Source organism: Anomaloglossus baeobatrachus, chromosome 1 (genome assembly GCF_048569485.1).
Source record: "Anomaloglossus baeobatrachus isolate aAnoBae1 chromosome 1, aAnoBae1.hap1, whole genome shotgun sequence".
In the NCBI taxonomy this organism is placed as follows: domain Eukaryota; kingdom Metazoa; phylum Chordata; class Amphibia; order Anura; family Aromobatidae; genus Anomaloglossus; species Anomaloglossus baeobatrachus.
In genome coordinates this window covers 480,223,199-480,241,525 of record NC_134353.1, presented here as the reverse complement: position 1 = coordinate 480,241,525, position 18,327 = coordinate 480,223,199, and the positions used below count along the sequence as shown (strand labels likewise).

Genomic DNA, 18,327 nt, shown 5'->3' with positions numbered 1-18,327 from the left:
ATTAGAAGATTTCCTTTGGCATCCCCCTGCTCCCCTCTGGTGTCCTTCATATACCAACCCTTGCTCCCAAGCAGTCTGGAGTCGGACATGGTGCACCCCTGGCTCAAGGCAGGTCTATTCAGATTTGCAGACATTATAGATGGAAGTACAATGCAGATCCATTCCTTTGAGTACCTTAGAGATAAATTCTCTCTCTCTAATCAAGAGTTTTTCCAATATCTGCAGATCAGAGACTTGGCTGGCTCCTTGTTTGGCAGGGCAGGGGCCTCGATTCCCACAGATTTTGAGAAAATTTGCAGAAGGGGCACTGATACTAAGGGGCTGATTTCGAAAATTTACATTTTGCTTTCTGGGTCATGGGAGGGGCCCGAGGGGTCTTTTCCATACATGAGGAAATGGGAGTCTCTATTGGGAAGGCGGATACTTCCTCAGGAATGGGCAGCAATCTGGGGAAACGCCGCCAAGACGTCAATATGCACACTATATAAGGAAAATATCTATAAAATTTTGCTATTTTGGTACCACACTCCAGATTTCCTTCATGGCATAGACCCCTCCATACCGGCTTGTTGCTGGAGATACGGGGGAGGCAGAGGCACCATTCTGCACATATTCTGGTCCTGTCCAGGGATAGTCCCCTTCTTGGAGCGGGTTAGAAGGTTGATCCATAAAGTACTATATATAGAGGTTGATCTTGATCCCCTGATCTATGTTCTGGGTCTTGGGAATGGGGGATTGGGAAAAACGGCCTCTAAGCTTTTGTCCCACATCCTTCCGGCGGCCAGATGCTTAATTGCAAAGAATTGGAGGCAGCCAGGGACACCCTCACTCCAGAGCCTCAAGTATAGATTACTGGACGTTAGACGCATGGAACATCTCACGGCACTATTGCATGACACAGTTGACCGTTTCCAGGCCGTGTGGGCACCATGGGACTACTTTGCGGGACAGGAGGATCTGTGAGACTGAGGCCTATGGGTCCTATGGAAGGAGCATGGACTCTTGAAACCCTTCCCTCCTCCCTCCTATTTCTCCTCTCCCCTCCTAACCCTCCTCACCTGTCCTGTCATTGTTTGTCTAGGTTCGATAAGAATTGTGAATTTTATGTTTTATTTTATGTTTGAAAAACGTAAATTGAAAATCTCAATAAAAATTCAAAGTTTAAAAAAAATATATATATATATATATATATATATATATATATATATATATATATATATATATATATATATATATATGTTTTAAAAAAAATGAAGAAAAATTAATTGCCCTCTTTTCCCCAGTAAAAGAAGTTATAGTAAAAATAAATAAATAAATAAACATAAGTGGTATTTCCGCATCTGGTCTATTATAATATAAAAATAATTACCTTATCGGTAAGCACCGTAAACAGGCATAACTTCAAAAACCTCCAATATTAAGTTTTTGGGGTGACTGCAAGGTCACAAAAAATGATGTAACAAGCGATTAAAATGTCATATCCATCCAGAAATGGGAGTACTAAAAATATTCTCTTGCCCAGCAAAAAATAAGCTATCACACAGCTCCATAGTCCGAAAAAAAATGTTATAAGTCTCACAATGGTCTCAATAAGAATTTATTTTTTCAAAGTTTTAATTTTTTTTTCATCACTAGTATAATAAAAAAATGGACAAGTTTGGTATCATTGTAGTCATACACACGAGGAGAATCATATTTCAAGGTCTTTTTTATAATACAATGTATGCCATAAAAATAAAAAAATATTAAAAACAAAAAAAATTGTGGGGGTTTTTTTTTTTCAGAACTTCACTGCATTTGGAATTTATTTCCTGTTTCCAGTACATTATGGTAAAATGAATGATGTCATTCAATAGTACAACTCGTCCCACAAAAAAAAACCCTTATATGTGGACAAAATATAAAAAGTTATGGCTCTTGGAAAAGGGGAGGAAAAGCCGAAAATGAATAAACGGAAATTGGTCACGTTGGGAAAGCTAATAACGAAACTACAGAAATCAATCAATATAATTTAGTTTCTGTTTTAATGGATAATACATCTCCAAATAAAACCTAGTTATAGATGATCTATTTTCTCTTACAGCTGGAATACGATGTGTAAAGTTTTTCGGATTAGGGACCAGAGCTGTTTCTGGCTCTTTGGATCATACATTGCTTTTATGGAATCTAATAACTGGTAAAAAGTATCTGTGCATTCAAGAAGACCACACAAACTATGAAAATGCCTATCTGCACGTGGATGAGAAGATTGGGATTATCTACTCAGCAACTGGTTCTAAGGTGAAATAATTGTCTCTAAACCATGCAAGTTAGATAAAAAGCAGCATAAGGCTATGTGCGCACACTGCGTTTTTTTGACGCTGCGTTTTTGTGTGTTTTTGGCCGCTAAAACCGCACAAGAACGCACCCGCGTCAAAAAACGCGGCAAAAAACGCACGCGTTTTGCCGCGATTTGGTGCGTTTTTTTGCTGCGTTTTGCTGCGTTTTTGCTCACTGCGTCTTTATGCGTTTTTTATCAGTGAACAAAAAAAAAAAAGGTCTGATGTCATTTCCTTCATCAATGTGTTCTTCATTCTCCACTAGTGTATGCAGAAGAGCAGACAGCTGCAGAACTACAAGGCTCAGCATACTCCATCCAATAGTGTATGCAGGAGAGCAGACAGCAGCTGCAGAACTACAAGGCTCAGCATGCTCCATCCAGGACTGTATGCTTGAGGGAGAGTCAGGGGGAGCAGACCTACAAGGCTCAGCATCCTCCATCCAATAGTGTATGCAGGAGAGCAGACAGCAGATGTCGAACTACAAGGCTCAGCATCCTCCTTCCAGGACTGTATGCAGGATTTCTTTGCCCCCCCAAACAAAAAAAATGACGTGGGCTTCGCCATATTTTTGTATGCTAGCCGGGTACAGCAGGCAGGTACGGGCTGCCCCCAACCCCCAGCTGCCTATTTGTACCCGGCTGGGAACCAAAAATATAGGGAAGCCCTTTTTTTTTAAATTATTTCATGAATTTCATGAAATAATTTTAAAAAAAAAATGACGTGAGCTTCGCTCAATTTTTGAGTCCAGCCGGGTACAACTAGGCAGCTGGGGATTGGAATCCACAGTGTAGGGTGCCCATGCTTTCTTGGCACCCCCGCTGTGAATTGCAGTCCCGCAGCCACCCCAGAAAATGGCGCTTTCATAGAAGCGCCATCTTCTGGCGCTGTATCCAACTCTTCCAGCTGCCCTGAAGCCTGGTGGCTAGCTGGGTAATAATGGAGTTAGGGCTAGCTGTATATTATCAGCTAGCCCTAAGCCCGAAATTCATGGCGTCACGCCAATATTAGACATGGCCACCATGAATTTCTAGTAAAGATAAAAAAAAACACAACACAGAAAAATATTTTTATTAGAAATAAAACACAACACAATTAGTGACTCCATCTTTATTGAAATAAAGAACCCCCCCTCCGCAGTAATCCTGGGTCAGGGTCCCGCGCCGTCCAATCCAGATCCAATATCATCTGATCGGTTTGTTGGAAGGCAAAGAGATCAGATGATGTGTCAGGATCAAGTGCCTGAATCCCATCACACATCAGCTGATTGTATAAAAGCCGATTATACAATTAGCTGATGCATCGGTGCAAAAAAAAAATAAAAAAAATAATACTCACTTATGTGCTGATTACCGGCAGCTCCTGCAGCGATGGGGCGGGAGTCTGATCCTGTCCGATCGCTGCAGCAGCTGCCGGTAATCAGGGATGAAGTCTCCTGACGCATCCGCTGATACCGGCCGGGCACCCGCGTCACCGCAATACTTACGATCACCTGATGCGTCAGGTGACTGCATCAGGTGATCCATCGCCAGGTCCTGCATCCATCGGAGGTTTCCCGGCCGTCTGCACACAGCCGAAGCGGCGATACCGTGAGAGGAGATGGGAGCGGGCATGGCACCGGGAGTCTGCAGACAGGTGAGTATAACTTTTTTTTTTTTTTTCTACTGTTAACTTTTGTTTTCGCAGCCGCTTCCACCTCCTGCCCAGACATGGCGCCGCACGGCAGCATACATGCACAGGACGGGAGGTGGACGCGGCGGTGACGGTACCGGGAGGATTCACGCTTCTGTATATACTGACAGAACGAATCCTCTTCCTGTACACGTCACTTTACTACCCACCTCCTGCGTTTATAGCTGCGTTTTTGGTCTTCAAAACGCACCAAAACGCAGCTATTTGCGTTTCTCATTGCGTCTTTCAACATCCCATTGAACTCAATGGATGAAAAGCGCAGTGAAAAACGCGGGAATAATTGACATGCTGCGTTTTTGTGGCACCACAAAAACGCAGCTGAAAAAAAACAGATGTGTGCGGACAGCAAAAATTAAAACTCATAGACTTTGCTGGGGAAGCAAAGTCCTGCAGTTTTGAGGCCAAAAACGCACCCGAAAAACGCGCAAAAACGCCGCGAAAAACGCACTGTGCGCACATAGCCTAATATTGTAATATTGTACAGAAGTAGAAGAGGGATACCAGGGCACTACTTAGCATATAGCCAGCCATTCCATCCAATGCAGGAAAAAGTCACGTATTTAGTGGCTAGAGGCAAACACTGGGGTGCTTATATCCATAGATAGCAAATCATGCAGTGTTGAAGTAGAAAAAAACCTGAGACCAGCTGAAGCACCGGACAGGTGCGAAACGGCCGTCGTCTGCCACGGCGTTCACTCCCTCTCCCCACCAGCCCTCTCCGCACATGTAACCTCCGCTGTTTAAATAAACAGGATCCTGCACAGCAAAATAATCTGGTGAGTGCTATATTTTTTCTACTTCAACACTGCATGATTGTAATATTGTAATATTGTAATTAGAAATGTTATATGCAAATTGTGCCAAAAAATAATTTCTCTGTCCAGGGTAACATACATTATATTGAAATGGTGTTGGTGCTTTGCACATCTTGGCGACCAGTGATAACACAGGTATGCAAAATTTGGGTGCATGAAAATTGTTTCACATCCAATAGCTGACTCATATATGTTTTCTTATGCCCTGATTTGAAGAAACACTTCTATTTTTAACTATCACAGATAGATCTTGCACAAAACACACGTAAAGTTACATACGAGCAGGATGAACAAGAAAAATCTTTATTAAAGGCAAAAATGCACACAACATTTTACACATAAATGTATTGAACATCTATTCTGCAACTTTATAGGAAATTAATTCCTGCGCCTTTTCTTTTTTCTTCAAAGCTTCTCTTAATCTCTTTTCTCTTATATCTTCTCTGAAGCATCTGTAACGCCCTGGCCTATCAGGTCGTCAGAGGGTATTGTGCAATCTGCCCTTCTGCACAGTATCCACCCTCCTTGGTTACGGATTCTGGTCCTTTGGTGTTGCAACAGCTTAGCCAATCAAAATCCTAGGAACACTTCCCACTTTAACCTACCAGATACACCATTGGAGGGCCTGAAGGGAATAGGGCCGCTCACATGGGGGGTTGGTGAGGAAAAGTGAGGAAAGTGACAGTTGAGCTTGAGCAGTAGAGTTGAGCAGTGGAGAGTGAAAGGAGAGGAGGTGGAGTGGTTGCTCTCGTGAGGAGAGGCCACGGAGGAGAGCTCCTGAGTACTAGATGGCAGACGTTGGTCTGGGCCTGGGAGGAGCTGGAACACGGTCGCAGGGGATAGTGTCAAGGGGCACGGATTGCCGAGGAGGGCGGCCTTAAACTATCACCGGGCAGGGGCCATGGCACGATGGGATACGTGGACCCTAGGCCGGAAAGTAGCTTCACGCGTTCCGGTAATTTACCCGACAGGGGTGAAGACTTCAAGTGTCATCCCCAACCCGCTCCAAAAATCGGGGTACTAGCGCACCGATGGGATAGGACTTTCCCAATACAGTCCAAAGAAATCCAACGAGTGAACCCTGAGAGCAAGCTCACTCCGTTAGCTATACGGGTGAGCGGGACCCAAAGAGTTTTATACCCACGGGTCCAACAGAGACAGAGGTGCCAAGGACAGGGCCACAGACTAACAGCAACACCAAGGGCACGGACCCAAGCGTGCTCCCTACAAGCTGCAGTGGTGCTCAGAATTCTTGTTTACAAGCTGTCGGTGTTGTTATTCCTGGACTGAGTACACTGAAATACCCCCCCTGTTCCTACCCCAACGGCACCCCATCCACCAACTATCCGGGCCCTGGGACATAAACCCCCTACCCACGGAGGGGTTAAACATCAGGCTGCCACACCATCGTCACCGGGCTCCCCAACCGCAGCGGTGGTCCCTCACATTACCACGCATCTTGGGTGGCGTCATGAACTTTCCAAACCCCCTGTACATAGCCCCCTTTTCATTCGAGTGGCCGCGCGACCCCCGGATCCGGAGACCCATTGAGCCACTGCGGATCCAGATCCGAGCAGCAGCCTGGCCGCTGGCACGGGGATGCCACACATCCAGCAGCTGTCCCCCATCATGTTCACGTTCCATCTACCTTGGTATCGTCGTTCCATCTCCTTGAAATTTTGATGAAATATTTTTCCTTACTCTTCGCTAACAGCACCAAGGTTTTCAGGAAAATACTCCAAATGGGAATGTAAAAAATGTAACTTCATATTTATCAGACATCCCGAGGCTTTGAAATGTTTCAGCATGTTCTCCACGATGGACTTAAATTTTGGATCTTTGTTGTTACCTAGAAATTTCTTCACAAGTTTTTTTAAAATTATACCAAGCCCTTTTGTAAACAGCTTTCATTTTTGTTTCAAACATATCGCCCTTCATGAGTTTTCAAATATTGGGACCCACAAAAATGTCTTCCTTCAGATTGGCTTCGGACAATCTCTAAAATTTTGTGCACCACAACTTAAAAGTCTCTCGGTAGAGCTTTCGCCAATTGCTTCATCAGTCCGAGCTTAACCTTCGTCAGGCTGCATAATTTTACAACGTTAACAGCGACCCCTTATCTTGGAAGACAGTGGAGATATTTTATTGAAATTTGGCCAATATATTCTGGACCAAAACTGCAGAGATGTCACAAAATTTCAGCCCTCTACGGGTTTTGGAAAAAAAATGTATTGCAATTTTAAAACAGAATCGTTACAATTGTACCTATTCAGCCGGACAAAGGTCCGAGCAGTGGTGGCAGGAGAACTTTAGTGGGATGCACTTAACTTTTTGTAATATGTTCTTGAGTCCAGGTTGTAAAGATGTTCTCGATGGCCAACTTTTTTGGCTCCAGTGATGAGACCTATCCCGGCTGTCCTATTTACACAAAAAGCATGGGTACTTTGTGTATCCTCTTTGCTGCCCAAAGAGCAAAGAGAGAACTTTCAGATCACCACATATTGACCATCGTTGATCCTCGTACTTAAGTTTCTTGAGAATGAAGTCTAAATTCTCATAGTTTTTCTTCAAGTGCACAGAACACCCTACAGGCACTGAAGCATACTTTTTTTTGCCATGGTACAGTAGGACAGCTATCAGACTTTTTTTGAATCAATCAATAAAGACAGAGTCTCCACTTGCTCACATTGTACTCAATGTAAATTTTTCCATGAGCCCAGGAACATCACTGCAATACACTAGAGCACCGTCTTGATAGAAATATGGAAGGAATTCCTTTTGGAACCCTATGGAATTCTATTCTTTTGGAAGCCTATGGAGTTACTGTTTGTAAAAAAAACTGTGATGACATTTTTTTCAATATTTTTACTGAGTTCAGCGATTGAAAATATATAAAACTCACATTTTACTTTTCAAACAACTTTATTCTTGTAGACCTGTGTAATCATTGATGTTGTGTTTTATTATTTTATATTTTTCATACAATCATGTGAATTATTGTGACGCTAGTTAATACTCACGGATAATCCGTGGCACAGGGTAGTCAAACGTTCTGGGGTCAGATACCAAGAAAGCATGTCAAGGGTCAGAATACCAGGAGGATAGATGATCTAAGCAAAGGGGCAAGGCAAATGGATAGATCAAAGGTCTGCCAGCAATAGATAAAAACACAGAGCACCGATAAACGAGACTAACATGCACTAAAGAGCCACTGCTACTGGCAGTGATCTAGAACTGACTGCTCAGCTAAGCAGCTGTGCAGTCACTCAGAACAAGGAACACCTGAAGAAACCCAGCACTTTCCACTTTCAGATTGACAGCTGAGCTGTCAATCAACATACCAGAAGCTCAGCATATCCCTGCTCTAGATTGGACGACTGTCTCACCAAACTGACAGCTCAGCACATCCCTGCTCTAGATTGGATGACTGAGCTGTCACTCACCAAACTGACAGCTCAGCATGGCCATGTACTAAATTAGACAACTGAGCTGTCACTCAGCATGACCCTGATTCCATAGAGCAGCAAAACGGTCACTCACTGCATCCAAGACATACTGCGTGGAGGAATCGTGCCAATTATAATAAACTAAAGAAAATCTAGAACTGCTTTTCTGGGCTCCCATATACAGGTTTTTTCCCCTGAGAAACAAACTAGAAATATTTTGCTTTTGTGGGGATTTTCCCTTCTGCTATAACAGTAGTTCCTGAGAACCGGGGCAGGCATTGGTACAACAGGCTGAGTTGCTAGTTATTCTTTCAGTGCCACTGTTACAAATGTAAAAAATCTAAACACATGAGAAAATAATAGCACATCTCCTCTAAGGGAGCATACTACCATGTGCACTTATCTCTACCTATTCCCCACTTTCTGCACCATGAAGCAACTTGTGTTTTTACTTTTTTTTTTGCATTTAGATATTATTGTTGCAAGCTTGGATCATATTGCAGCCTTGTTATGGCTGCCTCTGTTTATAGATCTACTCTGAGGAAAATAGGGATGACTCATTAAGATCTACGATTCTCTTGCCGGTTTTGATGAGAAAACTCGTTGGAGCGAAAGCTTCTGATTCATTAAGAGTTGCTCGTATTGTAATTAATCAGGCGAGATGTGTAGTGGCATGCGACACTATGTGCGTCTAGTACCAAATCTTACTCCAGCCTCTTATAAGATTTGTGGCATAGCAAATTTTATATATTTAATATGAAAAGTAGGTAGTGTTTATAAACATATCCAAAAGATGTTACAATGGGGAACAAAGCACTATAGTACAGTCACATAAACAAAGGAAAAAGTACTTGACCTGTGCCTGCAGGGATGGCACAATTACTTTTTTTGGAGGAAAGTGGTCTTATTAGGAAATATGGAACAATCCTACATAGAACTGTATCTTACAGACTGAACAAGGGCAAAATCTCAGAATCTGTACTTATTAGATATCAGTTACTCCCAAATAACTCCCTTGGTGACCTCAGATGGGGGTGGCTGATCAATGGGAATGTGGCTTGGGTCCCAAACATTATGAGATCCCTGCTCTTCAGGATATCTGATCTTTGAAGGTCCCAGGTGAAAGATGTTAATGCCATATTCCCTATTGTAATGCCTGCCCCCAGTCCCAGAGTAGTATCTCCATGTGTCCCCCTGCTCCCAGGCCCCAGCGGAGTCATCCCCACCATCACCTGCCCGATTCCAGAGTGGCTTTCTTACGCGCCCCTACTCCCAGACTCCAGCAGGGGCATCCTCCCTCTCACCTGCCCAGCAGCTCCATAGCCTCCTCTCCTGCCCCGGGGTCTGCTGCAGTCTCCTCATCCTCTCAGGCCACGTGCACTGCTTCTGTGTCTGCCCGTAGGGTGCGAGCGTGGCCACGCACCATTTCTTAAAAGTCCAGCATCCCATTACCTGGAAGCTGTTCCAGAGGTAACCTATTACCTTAAAGGTATTTAAGGCCACCTCCCCTGACAGGAGGCACCTGAGCAACGTTGCTTATAGTGTGCTGCTAGTTGTCAGGTCACTGTGTGTTACTGTGTTGTATCCTAGCACCAGTCATCTGTTCCTAACCTCTGTCTTGTCTTAGAACCATCCCTGCTGTGATGCCACACCTGAGCCATTTCTCCTGTGATGCCACACCTGAGCCATACCTGCTGTGATGCCACACCTGAGCCATCTCTGCTGTGACACCACACCTGAATCATCTCTATGATGCCACATCTTAAGCCAACACCACAATGCCGTCTTGTCTGAGCCTTCACATCTGTGCACATCTCCCGCGGACATTAAGAGACTGTACCCATCCGTAGAGACTACCACCTCCAGTTCCTGGCTGCTGTGCATTTAGGCCTTCTTTTGCAGCGCTGCACAGTCCCTGTATAGGGATTCGCTGCTGGTTGCTTCTTCAGGGGAGTCCAGTACACAGTCCAGTGGGTCTACCCCTGGACAGACACCGCCCCTTGGTGACCGTAACACCTATCATGATTTTAGCTTTATATACATAGGAAACAGTGCATATACAACCCCATACATCTGGCCTATATTAATTTGGGGATGATGCTTAGGCCGCACAGCCATGCAAGCACATGCATGTTGTTTCCCTTGGGATCACAATGTCAAAAATGTGCCTCCCATAACTATAGGACCTACGCCTGTCACAAAAACCCCAAATATTCATAACTGGAAAAGCAGGGCCCTCCTGTCTGCTGTGTCCTTTTTGAAGTCAGGAGCCTTACTTACCCAGACACTAAAACTGTCACTTTTCAGCCTCTTATATGCACTAAATCTGGACTTTATATCTGCTTTTCAGCAGATATACCAGTTTACTTACCTGTTCACACCAGTGAGTTGTAGCTGAACAGGGGTCAGATGTAGTGTTGGAGTGTCGCACTTAGATCGCACTGTCAAACATTGACAGTGGGATATAAAGGGCCACTGCGGAGATCGTGCAGTTCCCCACCGCTATTGCCGGCCCCGTGATGTGATCACAGGGTACCATGGTATAGCGCCGACATGCACAGGAACAGTGCATTTTTGCTGATCAGAGGGATGATGCAGCATCACTCTGCTCAGCACAAGCAATCAGACTTTGGAGTCATAAAGTCCCCTAGGGGACTAGTAAACTCAATAAAAAATGTAAAACAATAAGTTTTAAAAATATGAAAAAATGAAAAAACCTAAAATGGACAAATCACCCCCCTTTTGCCTGATTGAAAATAAAACAATTAAAAATATAAACATATTTGGTATTGCCGAGTTCACAAATGCACGATCAAATTATAAAGTCAGTTAATCTGATCGGCACACGGTGTGGCAAGAAAAAAATTCCAAATGCCAAAATTACATTTTTTAGTCACCACGTTTCATTAAAATGCAATAACAGGTGATCAAAACAGCACATCAATACAAAAATGGTATAATTAAAGATGCCAGCTCTAGATACAAAAAATAAGCAGACACTGAGCTCCAAATCCCGAAAAATTAGAACACAGCATTTACGCTAGACTGTGGACTGACCGGCGGCAGCATATACACTAAACTGGACTGACCGGTGGCAGCATATACACTAAACTGGACTGACCGGTGGCAGCATATACACTAAACTGTGGACTGACCGGCACTAGACTGTAGACTTCATGACTAAAATTTGACCTGACTTTTACTACATAGTGTAGATTTTTTTACTGGATGCAATTGCATTCTACAGTATAATTACTTTGCAGTTTATCCAGAAACTTTCCTCCCAGCAGTAGCACATAGGTGTATAAAAGAGGCTAGAATTATCTTACATACAGTTCATGCACCGTTTCTGCACACATGGATGCACTGTAATCACTCACTCTTCACATCAGTATGCACTTCAGTGCCTCACTGAACAAACTATACACATACATCAGGGATATCCTCATCCCCAATGGGATGGGGGTGGGGGCATCTGACCTCACGAGAGACGCTGAACTTGATTTATAAGTCTTTATATGTGTATAAATGTACCTGTCAGCCTTACAGTACAGTATGTTTATTCTTCTTGTAGGTCTGTGGATGGAATATAAACTCTGGGGAGCTTTTATTATCCCTTACACCTGGTGTTCCTGGGTTTCCATTGCAAGCTGCAGTGTTCACCCCACAAAAGATCCTGATGACAGTAACTAAAGGAGGAACTTTACATCTCTGGGACAACGCAACGGGGGAACTGAAAGGTTCACGACAGTTACCTGGAATTGATGAGGAAACAGCATACCCAGTCTGTTGCTGTATTATTCCAAAATATGGAAAGATGGTGGTTGGATTCAAAGATGGCTCCTTAGCACTGGTAAGGCAGGATAAACATTTAAGATAGTAAACACAGTTATTTGGATGTCATGCATCTTTCTCAATTTTCTCTATAATTTGGGTATCTCGCATACAGGTGTGCACCCATACCTAATTTTAAAAACATTTAGATATTCTATTTTATTCTATTCTAATTCTAATATTTTAACTAGTAATGCTTTTCTATAATGGACCTTATTTGCTATAGAGTTGGTGTTCTCTATCTTTCACAGCCAGAATTGGGAGATATTTGGATTTGATCAGTGATAGAGGGCCATTTTCTTTAAAAAAAAATTTGTTCCTTATATAACATTGGAACAGGTACAAAATGAATCAGTTATGGTGCAGCCGGGGATAGGTCTATGATCAATTAATTAAAACTGCCTAGCTACCTGAGGATCACTCAAAAATAGTGTTTTCTTCACAGTATAGGCTTGTGCTGATATTCATATTTTTGGTTGGAGTATGATAAGGCTATGTGCGCACGTTGCGTTCTATTCCGCAGCTGCATGTGCGTCTCAGAACTCAGCCGAAAAGCTGCGTTCTGAGACGTATTGTTACTGCCGAATTCCTGCTGAATTCATGTGCTCTGGATGCTTCCAGAATGCACATTTTTGGCAGTGTGGTCCCACTCGACTCTGTAGCATCCCCATAGACTTTCAGCGGAGCCGAGAGGGACCGCACTGTCAAACATGACAACACTGACCGACATCCCCGCACACACCCCGACATTACCGCACACATCCCGACATCCCCGCACACATCCCGACATCACCGCCGACATCCCCGCACACACCCCGACATTACCGCCGACATCTCCGCACACACCCCGACATTACCGCACACATCCCGACATCCCCGCACACATCCCGACATCCCCGCACACCCCCCCACATTACCGCCGACATCCCCGCACGCACCCCGACATTACCGCCGACATCCCCGCACACACCCTGATATTACCGCCGACATCCCCGCACACATCCCGACATTACCGCCGACATCCCCACACACATCCCGACATCCCCGCACACACCCCGACATTACCACCGACATCCCCGCACACATCCCGACATTACCGCCGACATCCCCGCACACATACCGACATCCCCGCACACACCCCGACATTACCGCCGACATCCCCGCACACATCCCGACATTACCGCCCGCACACAACCCGACATCCCCGCACACACCCCAACATTACTGCCGACATCCCCGCACACACCCCGACATTACCGCCGACATCCCCGCACACATCCCGACATCCCCGCACACACCCCGACATTACCGCCGATATCCCCGCACACATCCCGACATTACCGCCGACATCCCCGCACACATCCCGACATTACCGCCGACATCCCCGCACACATCCCAACATTACCGCCGACATCCCCGCACACATCCCGACATTACCGCCCTCATCATCCCGCACACACACCGGCATTACCTCAGTGACGTCCCCGCTGACAGCGCGATTCACTTAAGTTGCTGCGTGGAGCTCACAGGGGTGGCTGTGTACTACTGCCACTCCTGTCAGCTTCATGTAGCAGAGCTGGAAGCGACGCGGGACCTCTGTGGATTATGTCGGACCTAGAGGGGTTTTTGGGGCTTAATAAAGTGGTGAACGAGGGTGTTTTTTTTGTCTTTTATTCCAAATAAAGGATTTTTTTCGGGTGTATGTGTTTATTTACTTTCACTTACAGGTTAATTATGGAAGGTATCTCGGGGAGATGCCTGTCATGATTAACCTAGGACTTAGTGGCAGCTATGGGCTGCCATTAACTCCTTATTACCCCAATTGCCACCGAACCAGGGCAATTCGGGATGAGCCAGGTAGAGTCCCGGGACTGTCGCATCTCATGGGTGCAGCAATTCCGGGTGGCTGCTGGCTGATATTGTTAGGCTGGGGGGCTCCCCATAGCGTGGCGCTCCCCATCCTGAGAATACCAGCCTTCAGCCGTGTGGCTTTATCTTGGCTGTTATCAAAATTGGGGGGGACCGTACGCCGTTTTTTTTTAATTATTTATTTATTTATTTTACTGCACGATATAGACCCGCCCACCTGCGGCTGTGATTGGTTACAGTGAGACAGCTGTCACTCAGCGGGGGGCGTGTCTGAGTGCAACGAATCATAGGCGCCGGTGGGCGGGGAAAGCAGGGAATACGAGATTGAATAATGAGCGGCCGGCATTTTCAAAAGCCGCGCCGGTGATCGGGGATCGGTGAGTATGAGAGAGGGGGAGAGACTGACCGACGGACAGAGAGAGGGACAGACAGAGAGAGAGACCGACCAACAGAGAGAGAGAGAGACAGACAGAGCGACCAACTGACAGAGAAAGAGACCGACCGACAGAGGGAGATTCACCGACACCCACAGACAGAAATTGACCGACATTGACAGAGAGAGACTGAAGAGCCTTGCGTTTAAAGTATGCGGAACTCAACAAAAATGCAGTCCAAGTGCATTTTGGTTGCGTTGTGACCCACATCATTGATTTCAATGGGTGGAGAATGCAGCTAAAACGCACAAAAGTAGTGACATGCTGCTTTTTTTTCCGCAGCGATTTTGGGCATCCAAAACGCTGCGTGTACAAACGCAGCGTGTGCATTGATTTTTCGGCTTTCTCATAGACTTTGCTGAGGAAGCTGAACGCATGCAGTAACGCTGCAGTTCAAAACGCAGCGTTTCCGTGGAAAAAAACGCAACGTGCGCACATAGCCTAAAATGTTCCTTGGACCAATGCTATTCAATGAGGCAGTGCACATGTCCAATTTTTTCCTCAGACCACACGGTCATGTGTAGCACCCCACGGGGCAGGTGATTAACCTACTCGTTGCCGGGCCGTTGAGGGTCGGGACAGGCGATGTCATGGGTGGCTTTGCCCGGTTCCATTGCCCCGAGGTGTACAGTAAATGGAGGAGAAATGGGAAAGTTTGTCGTGACACCACCTGTGGTATGCGGCCAGGTATTAGCCGCCACTGCAGGATTCCTTGCTGGGGCTGCTAGTAGCGCAGCTTGGGTGTGATCACTCCCCACAAGCGGAGCGTGCCCCAGGAGGATGGTGAGGGTTGTAGTGGTGCAATGGGGTGCAGCACTCGGACGCCAACAGTAACTGGACGACACAGGTTGGTAGTTTTCTCTTTACCTTTACTGGTTAGATGTTATGGTCCAGGTTTACAGTGGTCCGGTCAGCCCAGAAGCAGCAAGGATCCTCCTTGCCTGGCGGGTTGGAGGCTTTCCTTAATGTGCTCTTGATAGGAGTAGCTGCGGCCTGGAGCAGCACAGCGTCCCCTTCTTTCTCTCTTGACTAGAAGATGACTGTCCCCTGTGATGCGCAGCATGAATCGGTTATGGGACCCGCTTGTATACTGCGATCCCGGGTTCTATATTGCTGCTGCGCCTTAGAACTAAGGTGGGTCAGGAAATGTAGAATCTCTTGCCCTCTGGGTTTTACTACTAGGCTGTTAGCACCCAGTAGCTGAGGACCCTGGTGTCCCATCCTAGCGCTCGGTCCTGGAAAGCTCACACAGCAGCTCTCAAACAGCGACCGCTCTTTCTCCTCGCCAACACTGTTCTCCCTAACTTTTTTCTTGTTCACTCTAACCCTTCCCCCAGGTCAGCATGTACAGAGAGACTCCCTTCAAAACAGATTATGAGCACCCACTGCTGACCTGGAGTAGGAGATGTTGTATGTGATATTCCTGACAAGGAGAGGTCTCCAAGTATAGCATTGATCCCAGTGAGGAGAGCAACACCACTGTGGCTCCCGTGACCACTGGGGTGCCACACATGTACGATTTACCCCCAAGACTCAGATGGCTTTTGACCATTTCTCGGCGTTTAATACTTCTTAGGATTCATTGGACTTTCCATCAGGAATGACTGCTGATCATCTTGAAAAATCTAAATCTAAAAATTTTCAGGAAACAACGTAAAAAAAAGCCATAGGCAGGCAAGTAGAAAGCACAAACGCTGAAAGATATCCACAACGACATGGGAACAAATATTAACCAGTCCAGTCTGGAAATTATCCAGCTATATTCTATCTACTGCACAAATTTCAGGAGAACTATACTACATTTCTAATTGAATGAATTTACTATTATTATTATTATTATTATTATTATTATTATTATTATTATTATTATTACACCTACTACATATTGGGATAGGATTATGGAGATGGAAATACCCCTTTAATAAGAACAAAGAGGAATTTCTCCTTGACTAGTAGTTGTAGTTTTTCTACAAAGCATAATAAAGTGATATCAAGGTTGTGTGTCACCCAGGGAAAGGGGTACTCAGTCCCGGGCGATTGCCAACAGGAATGTCACTTTAGATGGCGGTTGCCCGGTCCCATGCCCTGGGGATGCTTAATAAAAGGGGGTATTTACAGGGGATAATAGAATTAATATTCGTGAGCCCACCTGCGGGTTGCGGTTAAAAAAGGAGAACCGCCGATGCTCAACGTGGGTACTCCCAGGGATGTTGATAGTGGCAGCTATGGTGCTAGGCCCTCAACAGGTAGGGCTATGCCTGGGAGATGTATGTTGTATAATGATGGAGACCACACCAGGTTAACTTTAACAGTCTCTACTCACATGGACCCTCGGCTTGCTGATTCCGGTCCCAGGAGTATCAGTGCCAATGTAGTGACCCAGGTTGCTCTATCCCCGGCACTCTCTGTAGATTGAGTCCCCGTAGCGTGGAGCGTTTGGGAACCCCGACTGTCCCTTTTGGGGTATAGTCTCCTTTTCCGTACGGCGGTCAGTGCGGACCCTGCGGGGAGGTAAGTGTCCAAACCCCGATCCTAGTTTACTGCTAATGCCCCCGGATTATTTGGTTTGATGAAGTCCGTGAAGGTGTCCTCACTGTGCAGGTATTTGCCAAACCATTTGGAACTTGACATTTGACCTAGGGCCCTGTGCCCTGTGCGTGCTCCGGTCCCAGTGGTATGTCGGTACCCGACCTGGTGACCTCTCTCCTGTGCCCCCGGGGTCACCGTTACACGGACTCAGCTCAGGCACGTCCGCACACCTCTCCTGTGTGCTCCCCTCTTCTAGACTACTCTCTGACTGCTGACCCCTCCCACCAGGCTGGCTATACCCAGGGACTTGTTCCCATGGCGACCATCCCCTTACATGGTTAGCCCTTTATGCCCAGTGTAGAGAGAAGAACTATGATTTTAGATGTGTTTTGGTGGAAAAGGCACTGCTACTCCAGGTCCCAGGGGGTAGGTCATGCATCCCCTAGAGGATGCAGTTCCTTGTAGTGCCCTGAGACTCTCAGGGGCGCTACAGTTGCAAGACAGAGGTTACAAAAAATGGATATTGTACAGAGCAAATTCTAAGAATATAGTAGCAGGAATTGAGAGGAGCAATCTGGGAAAAATACTGCTCATAGGAATAATGGCAAAATTAACAAGCACATCATCACTTTTTCGATACATTACAATCCACAATATTATGAGTTTATAAACATCATTAGAAAATATCTTGCCATGTTCAATCAGGACAAAAAGCTGTCAGAAGTAGTGATGATATCAGATTTATTGCAAAATAAAAGTGCCAATGTTTGGTTCTAATTTATTTCCCAGTCTTTTTTTTTTTTTTTTTAAATTGTGCAGAAAATTCAAAAAATACCTGGCTCTCTTTGAAAGTTAAAATTGTGGACATTTGCCATGTATTTCGTGCAATCATGTCACCAAAAGTGACGGGAGAACAGTTCTCTATTAGACATTTTATCAACTGTAATACCACTGATGTGTTATTTATACTTTTTTTGTTGTATATATTGTATATATAAGTAAGATATATTGTGTTGGCTGTAGGTAGGTCCCTTGAAGAAAGCATCAGGAGACACATGTCGGATGCAGTCAGTACAATAGTCATTAATGGGTCAACTGTTTCCAGACACTTTTCCTGAGTCCACAAAGAAGATCTAGCAACGTTTAGGAGTTCTATGAGCATAGAAAAAGTCCATAAGCCTGTTAGACCTCGAAGAAAAATTATTAATAATAATTTTTATGTACTGTATATAGCGCCAACGTATTCCGCAGCGCTTTACAATTCAGATGGGACATGTACAGAATATGAAACAATACAAAATAACAAAATTCAGATACCAAGAGGAGTGGGGGCCCTGCTCGTAAGCTACAGTCTATGAGAGAATAGGGGAGGCACAAAAGGTGAATGGGG

General features: G+C 45.2%; 1 protein-coding gene across 1 annotated transcript in view; it reads left to right on the top strand.

Annotated features, from left to right (window-relative positions):
- Positions 1-18,327, top strand: part of NWD1 (NACHT and WD repeat domain containing 1) — a 190,835-nt gene that overhangs the window by 137,638 nt on the left and 34,870 nt on the right. Inside the window, exons 14-15 of the mRNA XM_075338285.1 lie at positions 2,084-2,280; positions 11,846-12,124. Coding sequence (XP_075194400.1) covers positions 2,084-2,280; positions 11,846-12,124 — 476 coding nt within the window. The remainder of the gene's footprint in view (positions 1-2,083; positions 2,281-11,845; positions 12,125-18,327) is intronic.